Source organism: Dermacentor andersoni, chromosome 6 (genome assembly GCF_023375885.2).
Source record: "Dermacentor andersoni chromosome 6, qqDerAnde1_hic_scaffold, whole genome shotgun sequence".
Taxonomy (NCBI): Eukaryota; Metazoa; Arthropoda; class Arachnida; order Ixodida; family Ixodidae; genus Dermacentor; species Dermacentor andersoni.
The window spans coordinates 10263983-10287452 of record NC_092819.1 but is presented as its reverse complement, the minus strand read 5'-3'; the positions used below and the strand labels follow the sequence as shown (position 1 = coordinate 10287452).

Genomic DNA, 23470 nt, shown 5'->3' with positions numbered 1-23470 from the left:
TTATAGTGGCTCTTAGGCTTTTGTTGTTTTTTTTGACGCAGACGCTGTTCTTAGACCTTTATCGTTCATCATCACTTCTGTCCATTTCATTGTTTGTCGCGTGGTTCTTTTTTCGCGCGGTTACATGTTCTATCAATTTTTAGGTGAGTGACTATTAGAGATTTTAGTTTTGACGCAGACACTGTTCTTAGACGCATTTTTCATGTTATTTCCGTGTTATTCGTTGGTCATTTTTCCCATCGTCGTGCGGGTTTTATCGCTGACTGGTTCTTAGGCGTTTGAAGTGTGTTATGTTGTGGTTCGATTGGTTGGTAGTGAAGTGTAGACGGTACTTTTTATGTCTGGTTTTTTGTCCCCGTTGGCGTTGAAAAAGGCTGTACTAGATCAGTTGGCTCCTGTGCTGATCCACGTGTGGTTCTTGTTTGCTCTGTCGATAGCTGCGCAGATAACATTCCTGAATGGTCGATAGATTGCTGTGCTTTTTTTTTTCCTTCTAAAGTTTTGTGCGTGACTCGGCGTGAATGACCTACATAAGGCAGGCTTGTTGCGAAAATAAACTTAGTTGTGAGTGGCGCCCGTCTTGTCGTTTGTGTTCTTCCTCAGTCCTGGTCTTCTGCGCCTTGCCTTTACCTACTTCAAGCATGAACCAACTAGCCCAAGCAAGAGTTTTACTTTATAAAGTACGTTGGGCCTTTTTGGGAGCGAAACCTGATGCAGGCCCTCAAATGTATATGCTATATTTTGCAGCTTCCTGTGTAAGGAAAACTTGCAGCGAAGAGTAAAACGAAATGTTACACAACCCCGCAAAACCTTCTAGTCGCAAAATTTGCGTTTTAATGGGAAATACTCTTTGCTTGTAGGTGTTCTTACTATTCAAGTGTGTAACATGGCTTGATCAAGTAACTGGGAAGGACTTTTTTGTTGATTGCAGAAACGCGAGCGCGATGAAAATATTTTGATGCAGATGTAGGCGTGGTCTAGATTAAAGCATTCAGAATTTGGTTCTGTGGCAGTTGAAACATTTAACAGACTTGTGGCATGTTCTCCAGTGACAGTCGGCTCTTGCATCATAAACCTGTTGGATGATTTGCTCGGTGACATTTTCGTTAGAATTTTTTCCCTTTCAAGAAATGGCGTCTATGTCTTGTTTCCCAATGTGGGTTTCCCTACATTTATAGCGTAAGTCATTTTGATTGACAGAGGAATATACATTGTCTCTATTATTTTCTGTCTCCTCCCACCTATTTTAAAAATTGTAATAGAATTATGCATAAATTACGTTTTTAAGCAATTCCTAAATAGATTTTTATTTATCTAAGTTTACTATAAGATTGCTCACTATGCTATTGACTGAGAAGCTAAGAGAATCGTTAGCTTTGTCGGCAGCAAGAAAAATACCAGGAGGAATAATAACAATGTTGATGTAATCCTTAATATATTTATCACCTCTGAAGTGTTTGTAGCCAGCAGAAAGTATTTTGACGAAATACAGGTAAAAAAAGAAAGACCATCGTGTCTGCTTGCGAACAAGCACACCCCTCTGGCACACAAATAGGCCCAGCTTACTTTACAAAGTACATCTGCATTCATTTTCTTGCGACGGTATAAACATGTATTGTATATGGAATGTCATGCATTCATCATTTACACCATTATTTTCTAAAACTTACACACAAGCTTTATCTTCGTGAAACATATGCTATGATTGACAACAAATAAAGAAGGTGCATGTACAGCAGCACCTGGTATGTTCAGCACTTCTCCAAGTTTGGTGATGAATAGATCAAACGCATCATGCAGCTGACAAAAAAAAAAAAAAATCGATGTGATCGTCTTGCCAGGACCAAAATGGTATACTAACGAACACTGTATATTTCTTCATTCATTATTTACAGATGAAAATGGTACTGTACTATTAAAAGTACACTGGACGCTAATGGGTTCGGTATTTCTTCAAAGACACATGTAGGGTAAACATGATATTAAGCTTAACATGAATTTGTTCTGTGCGCAAGGTGTGCTTGTCACTACACTAGCTCCTTCTTGATAAATCGGCTATCTAAGTGCAGGTTCTGGCGCTCTTTTCCAGCGGCTGCCTCTAGCACTTGGATCGCATAAACAGAAACGTGGTTTCAGCACGGATTAGTTCATATTGCGCATACTGACAGTGCGAGCTGTCTTTGTCAAATATTTACAACAGCTCGCCTTTCTAAATCATGTTCATTTGCCTACTGTTTGAAACCATTTATACTCACTGTGTTTCTTATTTTTCTTTCTTTCTTTCGCGTGAAAGCGCATGTTAGGTATCGCCTACTTTACAAAATTGCTTACTTGCAACAATTTATTGTACATAGCATAGAAATCGCTTGCAACAACTTCGCGTACTGATATTACCGTCTACAAAAGCATACCACTGAGTTCATGAATATAAGCAACATATTTTTCTTAATGAACAGGCAGTATGTACTAGCTGCTGACCAATCAACAGCAGCTAGACCACTGTCTAGCTGCTGTTCTCTGTGAGCAGACTGATAGAGATCGCGAAAATTCGCTTGACAAGGATTCTGCGTCACGCAGTCGCATCACAGTGAAAAGAGATGGAAGCGCGCACATGCTTGCGTGTGTTGTGTTGTGTCCATAGACGTAGACGAATGCGCCGAAGGATTGAGCGCGTGCGAGGCCCAACACGAGGAAGAGTGCAAGAACACAGTCGGCGGCTACGTGTGCGACCCGATCTGTGCCCAAGGCCTTCGCTACAACACCCTCTACGGCAAGTGCCTCGGTAAGCGAACGGCCGCGGCCGTGCTTGGCGCTAAGCGTGCGCCTTAGCTTGCGCAGTGATTGGCCGTGCTACGCACATTGTCAGTTCACTGGGCAGCTGCGCAACGGGCAGCAGCCTTTGTTTACGTGAAGCCGACGCGAACGGCGTAGCCAAGGCAAGATAGGCTGACCGACCTGAAGACGTTAATATAAAATGGTTTCTGGCAGCGTGTTATCGATATGGCGATATGGGGTTGCAGCATACGTCGAGGTAAAAAAAAAACAACGAACAGATCGCTGATAAAGCATATGATTGTTCGTTCTTGGTGGTGAACCACCAAACTGACCCGTCTGCATTTACATGTACTTTGTCAAGTAGGAAAGGAATTATACGGGCACCCTGAGATCAGTGAAGAGTTGAACGAGCTGCTTAAGAATCATACTGATTACATATCAGAAAGGATGTAGGCAAGCAGCGTACAAGCGCTGCTAATAAAACAAAAGCAGACCGTGTTGATCAGGAAATAAATTGTAGCAAGCCCGGTTAAGATTCATGTCGATTACAGCACAAAATGGATGTAAACACAAGTAGAGTAGAGCACAGGACAAGACCTCTGTTAGCGCTCCTTAGATTAGCCTATTCGTGCGCACTAAACGCGGTGTCCACCAAAGTTATCGATTGGCAATACGGCTCTTGTTCTGTGCATGTGCAGTGTTGCTGGTTGAACGCAATGTCATGAAGCTTGCCTTGTTATGTATTGTTCGTGAATTCACCTTCTCTGCTTTTGGAACGAAATATTCTATGTAAGTGACAAAACGCGCAAACATATTTTATTACGCAGCATAAAAGTAGCTGCATGCAAGTGTAAAGGAGAAACATGGATACCAAATGACTGTGCCAGCAAAGAAGCGAGGGAGTACGATAAAGTTCGATAGGTACCACATCTGGACAACTTCCTTATAACATGCTTAAAGTGTTGGGAAGCTAGATTTTTACCGACTCGACCACTCCCTAAGTGTTTAGCTCTCTGTACTTTGCTGGTGTATACTGGGCAGTACGCGTTTAAAAAAATATCTCATGTACAGCCACTAGGCTAACTTTGGTAATTATTACGTAGCACGCAAACATAGATGAAAGGGAAATAGATTCAACTTGTAGAGCTCGAAAAAAAAAATAACAACCGGCCCGTAGATGGCAGGATTGATCACTGAACACACACCCTTGCGGTTATCATTATTATTCTTTTTTCTTGGCACGTTGATCTGAGCTCCAGCTGACATCCGAGCCAAGGCTGACGCTAATAAGGTGCCCAGAACTGAGCTCACTCTCACATTTTGCATTGGGGTAGCTGACCCCTCAAATACAGAGTGTCACTCAAACCGTTTAACTTTGTGTCAATGTAGCGTAATCATGTGTTATCTAAGCTGCCTCAGCACTTAAGCAGTATACTTTAAATTCAGAAAGCGGCTATCTCCAGCAAACTGCAACAGTCGTTTGTAGACTTGATTGAATAGCTTATTGCTGCTGACGCTGTCATAGCTAGTGGCTGTACTTGGATTGCCAGATAAACTTGCCATCTTTATACACGAATGTGTGTGCGTGTGTGTGTTTAGCACCTCCGTGTCCTGACACTGTCCCTCGCTCGCCAGACATCGACGAGTGCTTGCAAGGCAGCCACACGTGTGGCTCGGCGGCGCTCTGCGTGAACATGGAGGGCGGCTTCCAGTGCAAGCCGCGTGGCGCCAGCCACGCCGATGGTCGGCGGGTCGTCCAGTGCCCGCGAGGATTTCGCTACAGCCGGCACACGCGTCAGTGTCAAGGTGCGTACACACTGACCGCTACTCGAAGTCCTTCGCCCCTTAAGCCTTCCAACGTAAGCCGAAAATGTCCTAATATTTCATCTTCAGAGATTCGGCCATATCAAAAATGTATGTGAAAAAACTATAATAAAGCGGGCCCGAAAGCATGGTAACCACTGACGCGTTTAGCTGGCGTTGTTTTGACGCGAAGCTTTATTGTAACACTTCCCCTCCTCCCCTCTTTCTTTCTGCCTGCTATATCCGTCTTCAGTTTACGTTCTTGAATATTTTCCTGTTGTTTTACTATACTCTTTAGGCAGTTGTTTAATACTCGTGTATTTGTAAAGCCGGGCAAACGTCGGCGCAAGTCACTGGTACACAGGAAGAGAAAAACATGCTGTGCGAACAATTATGACATAATTCCCCGGCTTATCGCACTTGCGGCAACCGCCACAGCCACTCAGTGGCTATGATGTTCTCCTGCTAATGCACAAGGTCGTCGGTTCAATTTAGGCCACGGCTGCCATAATTAAAGATCACAGAAAACAGAAGTTACAAAGAAAAGGAAAGAGGAGCGAAAATGAAAGGGGAAAAAGGAAGCAGGGGAAGCACTGATCGATGCGAAGCAATAACATCGCTGAACGCAGAGTGTGGCCTAGAAGCAGGAAGTGAGGCGAGGGGGTGTAATGGAGTCCGGGCGCAATGCCTGATGTGCATTCTTAAGGCATCGGCGTGAATATATGTTGTGATTGGGTGATCACGCGCGATGACGGCAGTCGCTACTGAAGGTGCACATCTCGGAAGGCCAAGGTACATTTTCAGTGCTTGAGCTTGAATCGAATGGAGAACGTCTGCGTTTATTCTTCAGGTCCTGCCAAGCACAGGTAAGCTGCAGTCCATGAACCCGAGGAAAAGTACACTATAAAGTTCAAGCATCGCTCGTACAGATGCACCCCACGGTTTCCCCACAAGAAATCTTAGCATGTGGGTGATCATGGTGAGTTTCTTTTTCATGTAGGCAACATGAGGGCTCCAGGACAGGTCGCGATCTATTATTACTCCCAAAAAGTGGTGAGTCTTCTCATAACTAATAGCCTGCCCATTGATTTTAATGACATATGGGCCCATCGTCCTGCGCGTGAAGGCAACCAGCGAGCACTGCTCAGATGACAGCTCTAGTCCATGTCCTTCAAGGTAGTTTGACGTCAGCGTAACCGCTCTCTGAAGCCTGGCGCGTACGCGTAGACGCGTCAACCGTGAGGCTCATGTGCAGATGTCACCTCCGTATATTGACAGATGCACGGACCGCGGAAGTACATCAACAAGGTCGATGAGCGCATGGTTCAAGAGAGTGGGGCTCAGGACTTCACCTTGCGGCACACCGCGACAAGTACAACGGTGTGTTGTTTCATTTTCAATTTGTACAAAGAAGGCCCTTAAAGTAATTGTAAAATCATTGGTAGACACGGCCCTCCAATCCAATGTTCCCCAAGGCGTCCAGAATAGCTTCATGCGATACATTGTCGTATGCGCCTTTCACATCCAAGAACATCGCCGCGGATAATCTCTTTAGTTGTTGCTGTACAGGCAAGACAAGGTCAATCACGTTATCTATCGAAGACCGTCCACACCGAAAGCCAGTCATAACATCAGAATATATCTCGTTATGCTCCAGCTACCACTCCAGGTGAGTCAGCTCCCCCCATCCTCTTCATAACTTTTCCAAAACAGCTGGCAAGTGCGATGGGGCGATAGGAGGCCAGGTCCAGGGGAGATTTACCTGATTTCAGCAGATGAATGAGGCGGATGGACTTCCACGAGGGAGGAATCAATCCGGGAAATCGCGAGTCATTGCATATGGTTAGAAGGACACGCCGAGCTGTTTGACCGAGGTTGCACAGGGCCATGTAAGTGACACCATCAGTTACAGGGGATGAGGAACATTCTCATGCTGCCGAAGCTGCTCGAGAATAGATTGTCCATCCTGGAATCTCTTGACATCGCCGTGTTTACTAGATTACTCGCGCTGAACGTGGACTCCTTACTGGCAACCGTCGAGCAGGAGTCTTTTACTACTTCAATGTCGTGACGAGCTTCGTGGAGAGCAAGACGCTTGAATGGGCGATGCTGTTGTGGCAATGTTCGCAGGTCGCGTACAATCCTCCATATTTGAGAAAGAGGCTTGTGTGGATCAAGTGACTCCCATAAAGATTTCCGTCTTAGAGATTGGAGTGCATTGATTCGACGCTGAATTTTTTTTCTGCAGACGTGTCGCCTCACGCAAGTCGTGGATGGATTTCGTGTGCGTATACCATCGTTCACCACGACGACGGATTGCTCGGAGCCGCTACAATTCCGCTTCATATTCACAAAACCTGATAAAGGTGTAAAATTACTGGCACCGTTCTGAGCAGCAGCTTTGATTATGTCTTCTAGGTTTTCAAAAGAACCTTCTTCATTTTCTTGACACCGCTTCTCTGTGAGTGGCCTGTACTTTTACCAGTCGATGCGTGAAGAAACAGTAATGCGCGACTTGCTTCGGCCTTTGATTTTTATGTAGGTGGGAATATGGTCACTTCCATGGGTTTCATTGTCTGCAAACCACTGTACCTTGTTACTTAGGCTGCGTGACACAAACGTTAGGTCGAGGCAGCTGCTGTCCCCGTAAGCACGTAGGACTGCCATCGTTTACACAATACAGTTCATGATCTGACGCAAAGGAGGAAACCCGTCTTCCCCGAGTATCCATCTTCTGGCTTCCCCATAGTGGATGATGAGCGTTGAAATCGCCGGTAATAATCCACAAACACAAACACAAAGTACTGTATAGCGCTACTGGCAGGCAACTAGGCAACAGCTTTGCTTGTTCTGCACATAACATCAATACTTTAGCTTATCAGGATTATATCAATCAGGATACCAACAGGGCAATAAATAGCAGGCCTACTTATTTTCCGGCCCTCAATCTATTTGCATTGAAATTTCTTGGTCACCAGATCCTCGGCAAGCTTGTCTTGTGCAAGAGCCTAAGTGTACACGAGTCCACCAGTCCTCTCAGTCCTTGTTTCTCGCGCTTTTGTCACCAGCACGAACCAACTAGCCCAACGTCGCACCCTTTTTAGCACTAGCTTAAATACAGTAATTCTCAAGCTCTTTCAGCAAAATCATTGGTGTCCCACTTAGCTTTGTCGCACATTGAACGTAAGCGGACTTCTTGCGAAAATATTAACTATACACGGACAAAACACTAAACACTATAGACCGAAGCTAGAGTACGCGTCATCTGTCTGGGACCCTGGTCAAAAAACACTAGCAGGTAACATTGAGTCAGTTCAGAAAAGGTCAGCATGTTTCACCCTTTCTAATTATTCCCCCACATCTAGCGTTTATTTAATGAAGTCACACCTTGGTCTTATTAACTTGCACATTCGAAGAAAAATTTCCCGTCTCTGCCTTTTTCAAAAAATCTTTTACCAAAACAGCTCGCTTAAACAAGACTTAACTTCAGAGCCTTCGTACATGTCGTCGCGTCTTGATCATCGGCTTAAAGTGTTCATTCCTTTCTGTCGCACAAATGTTTTCTCTAACTCATTTCTGCCGAAAACCAGTGCCGAGTGGAACCGCCTTCCTCCCCCCCCCCCTTGGCCTGCATCGAGGAGGCATCATCTTTCAAGACTGCAATAACTGATTATGTTTTGAATTTATCACCTTGATACTAATAATTGTTTGAGCATGTATTCTTTATTATTATTATTGTAGCCACCCCCTCTGTAACGCCCTTCTGGGCCCTGAGGGTACTGTAAACAAATAAATAATTAAATAAAAATAACAACTAATGCATTGCTCTGCAAGTTTGGGAGTAATCTCAAAACTGGTGCTAATCCAAGGATTTGTAAAAGGGTACATGCCTTATAACTGAGCGGCTTCAGCTACGCAATTATAACATTTGCTATAAACTAAAGATAACATTATTACCAAATCCTGGCTGTTCATTTTGTTGATCAGTTACTGTCAGACTGATAGTTATTATCTCCCCAGTGGCGTCTAACAAATGCCGCTCTTTATAAGCGAAACAGGTGGCATATGCGGAAGATGGTACAGTTAGGTGGTGATGACATCAGTTAAGGTTCTTATAAGCTATTAAGTTTTTATCATGTGATATTTATGCTTTTTATAGTAAGTGCATGCATCACTAAACGATGAGGTAAGACAAGATACACGGACGACAAAAAGCTGTCGCTCGGCAATGAAAATCAAAACAGCTAATTTTTTTCGCCAGCTTTCTCTCATGTAAAGAAGGGGTAGGCGAAAAGCAATTTTCGAGACCAAATTTAATACGACTGGAAAAATACCGAAAGGAAATCGAATCGAATATTTAATACTTCTTAAAGTGCTGTCCTATAATGAACAGTTGTTTATTACTTTAATACAAAACGATCTTCGCACCATAGTGTACTGCTGTGATTACAGCGCACATTATGAAGCGTTGTTTATTAAAAACACTAATGGATTATTAGGAGAAAATAATCAGTTTATTCGCATATTCACGACTTACTGGTGAGTGCGAATGATAACGGTTTGGCTGGAAAAGTCTGGCTCCCTGAGTGACGTAACGTGCTCCACTACGAAAATTTTCGTATTTCATGTCTGCTATGGCAGCCGGGATCAAATTTATCGCATTTTTACTCTATTTCCATGCTTCTTCTAGCAAGGTTGGCAATTTCAGAGGCTTAGAAACTATTCGTAGAATAATAGTATTTACGAATAGTTCGCTATTCGATTCGCATCGAATAGGGCGATATCCTATTGGTCATTCAAGAGTTTCAAATATTCACCCACCCCTGCATATATGTCTCACCTTTCTTGTGCCGGGCTCTACGCAGTGACGAAATCACTTTTACAGTCCGCGAGATCATCCTAAAGATGCTTTATATGAAGAAACACAGGCATTTATGCAAATTATTGACAGCCAGAAACCGCCGTTTTTATAACAACCATGGATCGTACTTTTGACAAAATCTTTTCGATGATGCTAAGGGTGATTCGCCTAAGATGTAACGTCTTTCACTATACCCATTGCCTGCAGCGCGTTCTTGTTTACGTCACTGATTGTGCGTGTGCTCTGTTTTCTTTTCCTCCACGCAGACGTGGACGAGTGCCGGGAAAACACGCACAATTGCAGATTCTCCACGCAGAGTTGCGTCAACACCAATGGCGGCTTCATCTGCCGAGACAGGAATCCCTGTCCTGCAGGATACCGCATGAACAGGAATACCCGCTCTTGCATTGGTGAGTGCTATCTGGCAAAATACGGTACCTCTCACTGCTGTTGTAACTTAATTCGCAGGACAACAAAAATATCAGTGTTTATGCTTTGGTAGGTTCAGTATAGAACCGCATGTCGTCGAGAATGTCTTTTTGTACACCGCCTGAGCGTTCTTGAGCCCTCTTCAGTAAAGAAATCCGGATTAACTAGCCCATAACTGCGCCTTTGACAACCTTGTTATGAACAGTGTTGATTTAGCGCGACAGCGTTACGGACCCCGTCTGGCAGAAAATACGGTGTCGGCGTGGGCGTCCAGCGTCGGTTGTCGTCTCGCAAAAATATACTTGAACCACCCAAACCCAGGCCCTCCATTTGGCGCAAGAAAGTTACTGAACTAATTGTATTTCTCAAGCTAAAATACGCAGAAAAATCGTAAAGTATGACTTAAAGACAACCTACAGACATGATAACCCTCTAATTATAATTTTAATATACGAGAAAACATGCGGTTGCGCGAAAACTCAAACAAACACCTTTTCCAGCGCTTCCACCATTCATAGACCGGCGACGGCGTCCGCCATTTGCGCGCGCCGGCGCTTGAATATCTTGGAGTCCATGGAGCGACACGCCCGCTTGCTTGAAACACTTTCATATGGCGCTCGCCTCCGCGGCATCGCGGCCAAAGCAAGAGGCCGCGTTTCTGCCAGGAAGTTTCTACCGCCTTCTTACATAGCGTTCGCCGCCAGCGTTTCCTGGCAAACATTACGGTTACATACGTTGCAGTTGCCGGGTAGCGTGAGAAGCAGTCAGGGATCTTTGAATGCAATCGCGTTCCACTCTTAAAGGCGAAGCTTAAGCATCCTCCTCATTTTTATTGCTAATGTTAGTTTGCAAATAATTACACAGATAGGACGTACATACTTGAATATATGCATAAGAATAGAGAATTTACGCCATGGGCCTAAACCAACTCGCCCACATCGCTATTCTTATTAGGCGCATATTTACTACACACGGCCCTTCCGTTATGTGTAACCCTTCTTCCGCACTTTAGTGCTTCGCGCTGCAGAAATTTTACACCATGGCCCTAAACCAACTCGCCCACATCGCTATTCTTGTTCAGCGCATTTCTAATACACAGGGCCCTTCCGTTATGTGTAACCCTTCTTCCGCGCATCAGTGCTTCCCACTGCAGAAATTTACGCCATGGGCCTAAACCAACTCGCCCACATCGCTATTCTTGTTCAGTGCATATTTACTACACATGGCCCTTCCGTTATGTGTAACCCTTCTTCCGCACATCGGTGCTTCGCGCTGCAGAAATTTTACAGCACGTGCCTAAAACAACTCACCCAAATAGCTATTCTTGTTCAGTGCATATTTATTACACAGGGCCCTTCCGTTATGTGTAACCCTTCTTCCGCACTTCAGTGCTTCGCGGTGCAGAAATTTTACTCCATGGGCCTAAACCAACTCGCCCACATCGCTATTCTTGTTCAGTGCATATTTACTACACATGGCCCTTCCGTTATGTGTAACCCTTCTTCCGCACATCAGTGCTTCGCGCTGCAGAAATTTTACAGCACGTGCCTAAAACAACTCACCCACATAGCTATTCTTGTTCAGTGCATATTTACTACACAGGGCCCTTCCGTTATGTGTAACCCTTCTTCCGCGCATCAGTGCTTCGCACTGCAGAAATTTACGCCATGGGCCTAAACCAACTCGCCCACATCGCTATTCTTGTTCAGTGCATATTTATTACACATGGCCCTTCCGTTATGTGTAACCCTTCTTCCGCACATCAGTGCTTCGCGCTGCAGAAATTTTACAGCACGTGCCTAAAACAACTCACCCACATAGCTATTCTTGTTCAGTGCATATTTACTACACAGGGCCCTTCCGTTATGTGTAACCCTTCTTCCGCGCATCAGTGCTTCGCACTGCAGAAATTTACGCCATGGGCCTAAACCAACTCGCCCACATCGCTATTCTTGTTCAGTGCATATTTATTACACATGGCCCTTCCGTTATGTGTAACCCTTCTTCCGCACATCAGTGCTTCGCGCTGCAGAAATTTTACAGCACGTGCCTAAAACAACTCACCCACATAGCTATTCTTGTTCAGTGCATATTTACTACACAGGGCCCTTCCGTTATGTGTAACCCTTCTTCCGCACTTCAGTGCTTCGCGGTGCAGAAATTTTACACCATGGGCCTAAACCAACTCGCCCACATCGCTATTCTTGTTCAGCGCATTTCTAGTACACAGGGCCCTTCCGTTATGTGTAACCCTTCTTCCGCATCATTTGTTGATGACATGATAAATTCGTGCCCTGACAGCAAAATCGTCGTTTTTGTTCGTCGCGAACTCAGCTATGTTTTGCAACCAGTTACGCCCCACGACGACAATCAATATATATGCATCAGAGTTAAAAAGAACAAACTCTTGTTTACTCTCATAGGCGTGTATATATCGCCTTCCAGCAATTTCGATACCAAAAGATTTGCGGATATCTTGAGTGTTTATCCCGCCCCATGGGTCATCATAGGAGATTTCAATGGACACCATCCAGCATGGGGAAGTACAAGGAGAAATGCAAGAGGACGAAAATTAGCAAGCATCGCCTACAACTATGGCCTCACTCTCCTAAACGATGGTAGCCCCACCTTTCTTCGAGGCGTGACATACGGCAGCTGCCTCGACCTTGCTTTCGTCTCCGACTCTCTCGCCATATGTGTGAAGTGGTTTCCAGATATTGAGACACATGGGAGTGATCACATTCCCGCCTATCTGAACATCAAAGGCTTGTCGTCTAGATCAGGCCCACGGAATACGATTAGGACTATTCAATGGGCCAACTTCAAATCTGAGATGGAAGATGCCTGCCGCGAGGGCCTACCCTCTGGGTTAGCGCGAACGATTAAAATTACGATGCAAAACGCCACTCGCATGATGACGATCTCTTCCACGCGAAATGACTTCGACATAGAATTAGAGCGACTTCGAGTACTTCGTCGCCGGGCGGAAGGTCGATATCGGCGTACAAAATCAATCCATGACCTTAGGGCAGCCAGGAGGATGCAAAAGAAGATTCAGGATCGTATGGACAGATTAGCGTCCGAACGTTGGGCAACGTTTTGCCAGACGCTCGACCCTCGCAAGCCACTGTCTCACATTTGGAAAATGGTGCAAGGTCTGCGTTGCCTTCGGGAACGGCGTTTTCCATTCAAGGCGCTACCGCTTTTCCAAGGGCGGCAAGACATCGATGTCGCAGATAACTTTTGTGCGCGGATCGCAGACCTAGCGACTCGCCCAGATCCTCCAGCCCGAGCTGATGTCCCCCATTCCCGTGATTGCCGCATGGATCTTCCTTTTACAATGGAGGAGCTCGAAGCAGCAATAACTCTCTGCAGGCGCTCATCATCTCCGGGTCCAGATGGTATATCATACAGGGCCTTGTGCTATCTCGGAGAATTCGCACGGATAGAATTGTTGAGCCTTTACAACTCCTCATGGCAGGAGGGAAATGTTCCTGACGAATGGAAAGTAAGCCGCCTGGTGCCACTCTTAAAGCAGGGCAAATCCCCACTAGAGCTCACCTCTTACCGCCCAATAGCGCTGGCCAGCTGTGTAGGAAAGATAATGGAACGGATGATCCTTGGCCGCCTGGAATGGTACCTTGAATACTACAAGATTTATCCGATTTTCATGGCTGGTTTCCGACGTGACCGCTCTTCCATGGACAATGTAGTTGATCTCGTTTCATATGTCCAGCACGAAATGTCCCGCAAGCGTTTATCTGCAGCTTTATTCTTAGATGTGAAAGGGGTATACGATAACGTATTACATGAGGCCATTGTCGACGCCCTTGCGACGGTTGGTCTAGGTGGTCGAGTCTTTTTGTGGATTGCAAGTTACCTATCTGCAAGGTCATTCTATGTGTTAACTGACGATGGCCCAACTACGCGACGCTATACCAGCAGGGGATTTCCTCAAGGCGGTGCTCTCAGACCGACGCTATTCAACCTCGCTCTTATTGGACTTGCTGAATACTTGCCAACTACCATAAAAATTTCAATATAGTTGACGACATTTGTGTCTGGACTTCGGCAGTCACACGTCCTCAGATACGTGCGCGGCTTCAAAGAGCGGCCATTTTGACAGCGAACTACTTGTGTAAACAGGGTCTCAGCGTATCACCAGAAAAATGCGTACTAGTGGCATTTACTCGCAAACCGATGACGCCTTATGCCATCTCAATCAATGGGCGGACCATTTCCTATGTCCGAACCCACAGATTTCTTGGCGTAATTATTGACCGAGACCTCTGTTGGAGCCCGCACGTGGCCTACATGAAACGGCGCCTGACAGCAACTTCCCAGATGTTTAAATACTTGACAGGAAAGACGTGGGGGATGTCAGTAGACGCAATGCTTAAACTCTACAGAGCTCTCTTTCTCGGTTCTTTAAGATATAGTCTACCTGTACTGAACAACACCTGCAAGACTCGTGTCCTGCAGGCAACACAAGCTCAAGCACTCAGTCTGCCTTGGTTTGCCGAGATGCACGTCAACAGAGGCAACTCTTGCGATTGCTCGGGACCATCCAGTTCAAACTCACATTACGGTGGAGGCCCTGAGAACGCACATAAGACATTTTGCACGTGCCCCCTATCACCACCTTGCAACACTACCTTCAGACAGGCACCAATCATCATTCTCTAAAACTATCATCAAGTACAACGACAAACTTCCCTCGGGCTTCACCGCTGCATCTAAGCCATCGATAGCCCCTTGGTGTCTTATCAGCCCAACAGTCCATCTCAGTGTACCAGGAATCGGGAAAAAGTCTGAACAGTCGTCGCCTGTGCTGAAAAAACTGTCTCTGCTTCTTCTGCACGAGAGGTACGCGGACAGTCAGCACATTTATACTGATGGTTCCACAAACATCCAGTGTTCGTCCGGTGCTGTGGTTGTCCCAGCAAGAGCTATTACCATCAGCTTTAGGACTGACCACCCAACAACATCGACATCTGCTGAACTAGCTGCTCTTCGCGCTGCACTTTGTTTCGTCAATCGGGAGCCACCTCGACAATGGTCAATCTTCAGCGACTCAAAGGCAGCCCTACAATCTGTGCTATCAGCTCTGCGTCGCGGGCCATTCGAACAGCTCGTATTCGATATTAGCTGCCTACTCCATACATCACAGGAGAAAGGGCACCACGTGACGTTTCAATGGCTGCCAAGTCACTGCGGCGTCATAGGAAACGAAGACGCCGATAATGCCGCTCGGGCAGCTCTTGAAGGCGCACAAGAAGAGGCCATACCACTTTCACGGTCCGACGCAGCTAGCAGACTTCGAGTGCTTGCACAGGAGATCACGCTCTCTCTATGGTGCACACCAAACAGCCAGACCAACCGGAGCAGCCGTCAATACCACCTGCCCTCTTTGATGCATCTCTATATGCCAACTGGACTCCGCCGAAGAGAGGCGACTCTGCTTTATCGCTTATGGCTAGGGATGGCTTTCACGAAATCTTACTCATTTTGCATTGGAATGGCCGACAACGCTCTCTGCAATACCTGTCTTTGCGAGGAGACGCTGGAACACATTCTGTGCGACTGTCCTGAATATAATGTTGTTCAGCGACAGTGCCTGGCATCCGTTCTAGCGCACCTTGACACTAGACCATTGTCCCTCGACACGATTTTCACATGCCGCCGACAGAAGACATCGCAGCTGAAGGCGACGAAGGGACTACTTCGGTTTTTGAAAGAGATGCGATTGGACAAGCGGTTGTGACAGTGATATCACGTACCACGCCAGAGTGATGGACTCTAACGGACGATGTGTGTGTGCTATGCTATGTGCTCTCCCTCTCTCTCCCTTCCTTATCTTTCATCCCCCCCATCCCGCTCCCATGTGTACGGTAGCAAACCGGTTGAGCTAAACTGGTTAACCTTCCTGCCTTTCCTTCTCCACTTCTTCCTTCCTTCCTTCCTTCTTCCACACATCAGTGCTTCGCACTGGAGAAATTTCACGCCATGGTCCTAAAACAATTCGCCCACATCGCTATTCTTATTCAGTGCATTTCTAGTGCACAGGTCCGTCACGTGTAACTCTTCTTTCAGCACTCGTGCTGTCCTCCTGCAATCCTTCTTCCTTTGTGTCTCTTTATAGTTATTTTTTTGTGCACTTCAGTGCTTCACGCTGCACAAATTTTACAGCATTGAATATGCGCGAAGCGAAGCTTTCGTTAAGCAGTGAAATTCTATAACACTTCATATTCTGCAACGCGTTTCGCAGCATAGGGACTTCGTCCCAGCTCGGCTAATCAGCAAGACGCGGGAACCCCTACCACGGGACCCACGTGATCAGCGTGACCGTCCCACCGCGCCATCTCCGGGGTCAACATCGTTAACTATTGGATTATCTCCCAAACCTTATTCTGCAAGAAACCGACCGGTCATGCACGCTAAACACCGAAAAGAAAGTCGTAGAAATTGTCGTTTTAATAAGAGAACTACGCGCTTGAAGGCGTAAATTCATGGCACTGAAGATGTTTAGAATAATTTGTTGTTAAACTATGGAACATGCCAATTCTAGATTGGCACAGACTCATTCTGGAAGCTTAGCTGAGAATTGTCACACAACGAGTGGCACATACCGAGTGGGTAAATCATAGAAAATAGAGGAAATGAAAGAAGCTGCTGAATGCATTGCGCTATTCCATTAAGATCTCGGTGTGCTTTAGAGATGCGCCTGCGTACTGTGTTCAGGTTCTTTGTAGGCATTCGCACTGATGTGTCCGTCCGCCAAAGGCTTACGCGCGCATGTTAGCTGGTAAATATTTTTCAAAGCGCAAACAATGAACACGGCACAAAAGGAAAGTCATTCACAGGACAGGCGCCCGTCCTATGAATGACCTTCCTTTTGTGCCGTGTTTCTTGTTTGCGCTTTGAAAAATATTTGTCAATTATGCACCAACTAAGCCCACAGAATGTTCTTCTATGTTAGCTGGTACTTGCATTCGGAGCATATATAAGCTTTGCCTATATATTCACAAATCTATCCGGAAGAAAACCACCGACCCATGCCAAAGTGCGGGGAGATTGACAAATGAAGCTCGGCTTTAAAGCTGTGAGTGACGTGGCATACCTGATGAGGCTGTTTGAATTGACCTGCCAAGGCGGTCAGCCTTCCGAGTCAGATATATCAATGTGTGTCGGCAACTAGAACTGGCGAAATAACATACCAGGGATAAACAATAAAACCTGGCGATATTAGAAAACGTACGGTAACCTGTATGCCCATCACGCGTTGGGAGAAAGTGAGGAAGCGTGCATGAAACAAGAGGATGGTCAGAAACGTATCGGTGGTGCTCAAGCTGTCGCCGATTACCCACTGGTTATCCAAATTGGCACAGGCGTCCCTCGGCCCGACACTCGGATTTCCTGAGTGGTGAATTGCTTTGGGAAAGAAACCCACATCATGCAAATCCCGTCGAACCCTGTGGGCACAACAAAACCCTGAAAAAGAGGGAGAGACGTCAACCTCTCTGTCACCTGTCACACTCTCTAACCTTAAACTCTTACAAACGCCCTTCGGCACCTAATCGAATTGCGTTGTATAATGAGTTTAAAGTCACGTGCTCGGCTCGTATGTCGTGTATAAGAATGCAGGCAAGCTTTCAAGTTTTGTTGTCGTAATACGAGTTATATGAAACGTTCTCCTTCTCTCTCTCTCCCTCTGTAGTTCTTTTCTTTTGCATTTTGGCTTTTTCAGTGTTCAGCAGAAGAAATCGTTCGACTTTTTCTTGGCAAAATTTTTCTCAGTAAATCTATGGGAAGGTACGCCAACTACGCCATAAACGTCTGAAAGGAAATAGGTGACTAAAAAAATATTCTGCATTAAGGACATCGATGTCGTGGTAACGTGGCTCCTTAACGCAAAGTGTTGTCTCTTTTGTTGTAGTTGGGTCTGCGTGCGCCTGCGTTTGTGAATGCAAATGCTTGCATATCAGTTAAATTACAAGAACCATACTACACCGAATCTTAATCAAGTGGAAGTTATCAAGGTGCAACGCAGAGTGTTTATTAATTGAGTGTCGCCTGCCATTGCAGACATCGACGAGTGCGCCGAAGGCCGATACGTGTGTCCCGAAAGGGAGACCCAATGCGTGAATACGCCGGGCAGCTACCGCTGCGTCAAGAAGTCCCGCTATCACTCCTGCCAAGAAGGCTTCCGCTACAATCCTCAGGTCAAAGGATGCCAAGGTGCCGCCACTTCCATGTGCAAGCCGAGCCAGCGCGCGCGCAAGCCTCGACGCAACTTGTTCTGGTTGCTACACTCGGCTGGGCGGCATCCAAGGGTGTTTTGAAGCGACGGCGGCGGGCGGTGAAACGCAGGCTTGGTGCTTCGGAGCTTCTTGGTGCCTATTCCTGTCGCGAGAACTACCTATTGCGAATGGATCGCTTTCGGGTTGCCCGCGTGACGACGTGTTGTTGCGCGTCCGAGTCTTCGCGTAACTGCCTCCCGCCCTCACTGCATCGCATGGGACTGCTACTTTGCCCTGCTGGGTTATCCTGCATGACAGGGCCACGTACTGCTCCACGCTATAGCAATTCCCTTCCAGCTTATGTCCTTGACCACAACGCTTTGGGATCGCTGCTGATGGGACACCCCGGGCTGCACTTCCGGTGCTAACACCAACAGCTGCAGTTAAAAGCAACTGGAGGATGGAGAAAGACATAAGATATGTCACACACAAACACCACGTGGCAAACATCTCTCAAGTTTTAGCTCAGGAGAGAATCTAATACGCACAAAAAAAATCTATTCAGCAGAAGTTAAACGCTTATTGCAACATTTGTTCTCGCAGAATGTTTGTTTCATGCTTTTTTTCTTCATTTAACTGTCATAAATAACAGTTGAAAACGTGCCTGGCAGACTTTATGAATAATGGTTCGGGTCGTTGGTGGTCAGCATTACTTTTTTCTTTCAAGCACCAATTGATGAATGATGCTTACTAGCACGTGACGTATAAATTGACTCTAAAGTAAACGCGTTTCCGTGGCACTCATCTTTTATGCACGTTTCAGAAGACGACTCTAACCGCTGTAGTTAGGAGAATAATATTTACTAGATGATGCCAACCACCGTATTTACACTTTCTTTTTCTTCCACTCACCTGGAAATACATCAAAACACCTCATACAAGCTACAGTGCTCATGCCAGTTCACGGAAGCACGGTTTGTTAGATTCAAATAGGTGGTATGCACTATAATCGTGTCAGCACAATCCTTTGGCACCTTAAAGCCAGCAGAACATCGCGAATATGCACTGCACGCACAGTCGAAGCCGACCTATATCATTAGAGGAACCACGGTGGGTTCTCCAATCAGCGAAAACTTTTCTAGAGCCTCTACACGAGATTTTATCTTATCCATAATCATTTTATTGTATAGATGGATAAGTTCTCGGGCTCTATATGAGTTCTTGAGAACGTATGTGTAAGCCGCAGCATTCATTTGTCACCATCCATCAACCTCTTCGTGGTTGGTATTAGCATAGAGTAGGAAAAATTGTTTAATCTAGTCGTGTAATTGTGCCCCTGCAGAAGCGAAATCCTCCAACACAAAATAAGTTAGATGTACCGCCATTACGAAACGAGGTTGCTGAGCCACTTTATCTGAGAGTCAACGTTATCCTTGCGAAGTTTATGACATAAGCAGGAATCTTCTTCCGAGTCGTTAAAAAGGCGGTGAGGGGACTTTGCGTTGATTGCCAGTAGCTTCCAAGCCTTTCTCAGTGTTTGGGGCTATGCGAGCCCGAATAAGAATGCTTCACTAATTCTCTTAGCACTTTCCTGCCTTGTTTACAAAGTTCCGCAGATGTGTTTCTTTTACGAAGAAAACATGGCTCGTAGCTTTATTGTTTATTGCTAGCACAAACACGAAGACCAGAAAACGAAAACACATAGAAATTTTATCCTGCGTAGTTGCGGGACCTCTGCACACACACACAAAAAAATGTTCAGGTCTCGGCTGAGACATGAGCATTTGAGGAAAAAAGAAAAAAAAAACTAACTTGGTTGTCTTTGCAGTTACTGAGAACTGCTCTTCAGTCGGTGCAATCTATACCTCGTGCAACTTCTTCGAATATGGTCGTTCCCAGTATGTGGTCTGACGAAAAATAATTAACTCTTTTTTTTTATTTTCGGAAGTGCATCTCACCGTGCAGCAAAAAGAAAAATAATATTTTTCCTTTTCTGTGATCCATTTCAGACGTCAACGAGTGCACCGAAGGGCTGAGTAACTGCGCCGAAGGTGAGGCCTGCGTCAATGGTGTCGGCTCCTTCAGCTGCGTGCCGGTCTCAAACAGCGGCTGCTCAACCGGGTACCGGAGAAATGCCGACACTGGACGTTGCGAAGGTGAGTTGGGGCTGCAACACTGCTAGAAAAAGCTCGTTCAAGCTACATGCAAACGCCAAACAGAACTCGTCCAGTGCACCGTAATTACTCCGAACTAGCTGCTTCCAAACAAGAATGTTATACGCGTAGCGCGAAACGAAGACGGTAGGCTAAGCTTATCATGACACGTTATTCGGTTCTATGAATATCTCATTCTTTTCGCCGTGTAACGGGAGTTTTAGTGCACAAATTCAGGTGGGTTGTTTGGTCACGCTCGCTATCACTCACTACTTACTGGACGATGTCACAAAGCGGCATTCTTTATTCAGTGGTCTGCCACCTCGTTCGGTGACAACAAAAATCAATATGATGCCCGCCGTAACCACTATAGTGGTTATTCTTGTCAGAAACTGGCAAGAATAATCAGTTTTTGGTTTACTAGTACACGTCGTCTGCCTAAGCAAATACAGGACGTATATTAAGACAAGTCATGCCAAAGTAGAACGTAGCACATTCCAACTGAAGCAGTTACAGAAAGTGTTGCGCAGTTCAGCGCGACGAAACTTGTGTGCCAAGGGTAGCACTTGCCATGCATGCGAATAATTTTTCAAATAACGTATGAATGGTCCCGGGTTGATACGCACTATAGACCTCGTCAGGTTTTCGGAGATTTACTTTCTGTATTTTAATTCCCATGTCTGAGGGATGCTGTGGATTAAATCGAAATGCAGGCCTAATGGCTGAATTTTTTATTTACTCATACTGTTGGCCTGTCGGCCGTTCCAGGGTGGGTCAAAGCAGCACTTCAACAATTTTTAGTACAATACATGGTATTGATATAATACATATAGCACAAAAATAAAACAAGTAAATAGCAGTATTTCGGCAATTAGTACAGTACATGAAGGCAGTACATGAATAGTGTTTTAATAGGTGAACATAAGTGAACAAAGAAGATACATAAGCGAAATATTCTACAGATACTCCGATCAATATGATTATAAATGCAGTGTTAATAAACGAGGTCATACACCCCCTCCCCCCCCCCCCCCCCCAAAAAAAAAAATAAGAGAGAAAGCACGTATACGTGCGTGCATCTTTCAATGTTGCTTTAAGTTTTTCTCAAATTCTTCCGTATTGATGCTTTCTCGCGTGGACACCGGTAATTCATTCCATTCTTTAATGGTTCTTGGAACGAAGGAAATTGCGTAAGCGTTAATGTGCATCTGAGGTATTTGAAAAGTATTATATTTGCTTTTCCGTAGTGTTCTACCTTGTCGTGCTATCAAATACTGTTCGCTATTGATGTTGAATGTGTTTTTAGTGAGAAGAAAAAAGAACTTTAACCTAGCTATGCGCCTGCGTTCCGCGAGCATAGGCAAGTTCAGCAAACCGAGCATTTCGGAGACTGAATCTGTACGAGCATAACGCGATAGAATGAACCTTGCTGCTCGTCGTTGAACTCTTTCTAGTCTCTCAATCAACCCTGACTGATAAGGGTCCCAGATTATGCTGGCATATTCTAACGTGGGTCGAACGTACGTTAAATAAGCTGTTAGTTTTACTGACTGTGAGGCTAACTGCAATTTTCGCCGCAAGAACCAAAGCTTCTTTCCCGCAGTTTGGCATATTATTGTAACATGGTTCGACCAGCTTAAATTCGCAGATATATGTATGCCTAAGTATTTCAGCACGTCAACCGAAGAAAGCGCCGAAGAATTCACTGTGTAATTAAAATTAAAAATATGATTTATTTTATTCGTTATGCGCAGTACAACAGTTTTACTCTCATTTATTTTCATTTTCCATTTGTCACACCATTTTTCGATAGCCCTAAGAGCGTCACTGAGTAATTTCTGATCTTCTGTGCTATTAATTTCTTTGTATAGTAAGCAATCATCGGCGAAAAGTCGCACCGCAATACCTTCGTCAATTGCAGAGGAAATGTCATTAATATATGCTGAAGATAGCACAGGACCTAACACAGACCCTTGTGGGACACCAGACGTTACGTTCAACGGCTTTGATTTAATGTGTTCCACTCCTACGTATTGGGTTCTGCCCCGGAGGTACGCGGTTATCCATTTTACTATTTTCGCGTTTATTCCCATATAAGTCAGTTTCACAATCAATTCTGCATGTGCCACTCTGTCAAATGCTTTCGACAGATCAAGACAAATGGCATCGATCTGTTTCTTATTGTTTAATGCGCTGGCAAAGTCATGGATTGTTCCAAGAAGCTGTGTTGTTGTGGAAAGGCGCTGTCGGAATCCGTGTTGGTTGGGAAAAAATGAGTTCGCATTTTCGATGTACGTGTAAATTGACTTGGCTGCTACATGTTCTAGGAGCTTGCAGCAAACGCAGGTCAGCGATATCGGACGATAATTTTCAATGATCTGTCTATCTCCAGATTTGTGCACAGGTATAACCTTTGCCTTAAGCCTGTCATCAGGGACTCAGCCTTCCGCAAGTGACGGGTCAAGCATAATTTTTAAGTAATGCGCAACCCATTCCGCATACCTGCGCAGAAATTCGTTGGGTATGTCATCGGGGCCTACCGATTTTTTGACGTCAATGTTTAGTAGAAGAACTACAATTCCCTCATACGAGACTTCAACGTCTGGCATTTCTTCCGAGCGAAGCGATGGGGAGACTATGGATTCAGTACTGGATTGTGATGGAGCAGAAAACACAGACTGGAAGAACTCGTTGTAAGAAGAAGCAATCACTTCAGGATCAGTAACTACAGTGTTATCAACTACAATGCTATGTAACTCGTTGTCCTTTTTCGACATGTGACGCCAAAATTTATCGGGAGACGACTTCATGAAATCTGTCAATGTTTCTTTGTAATATTTACTTTTGGCTTCAGTGATCATAGAACGCAATTGTGCAGATAACTCAGTTATTTTTGCGTGGTCTTTTGTTACTTTCCGTCTCTGGCGGCTTATGCGACGTTTTAGTTGGATGATTTCCCTGTTGATCCAAGGGTTCCGCTTAGTTTTCTTTCTTTTATGAACCGGCACAAGTTTGCTAATACAATGGAAAATAATATGCTTGAACGATTGTCACATCTTATTCATATCACTTTGAGAATCAAATTTGTTCAGTGCAAATGACAAGTAGTCAATGAGACTTGTTTCATCAGCTTCCAAAAAATTTGGAACATATGTAACCACCTCTTTGTATTTTGACTTTGTCTCGTTATGTGCTATCTGAACGAAGAC

General features: G+C 45.2%; 1 protein-coding gene across 9 annotated transcripts in view; it reads left to right on the top strand.

The window, feature by feature from the left end:
- Positions 1-23470, top strand: part of LOC126521662 (uncharacterized) — a 97327-nt gene that overhangs the window by 25246 nt on the left and 48611 nt on the right. For 5 of the 9 annotated variants that reach the window (XM_050170381.3, XM_055065812.2, XM_050170379.3 and 2 more), the window contains 5 exons: positions 2642-2782; positions 4411-4581; positions 9706-9849; positions 17954-18106; positions 20118-20264. In XM_050170381.3, coding sequence (XP_050026338.1) covers positions 2642-2782; positions 4411-4581; positions 9706-9849; positions 17954-18106; positions 20118-20264 — 756 coding nt within the window. The remainder of the gene's footprint in view (positions 1-2641; positions 2783-4410; positions 4582-9705; positions 9850-17953; positions 18107-20117; positions 20265-23470) is intronic. The other 4 variants (XM_050170382.3, XM_050170383.3, XM_050170384.3 and 1 more) reach the window with 4 other exon arrangements.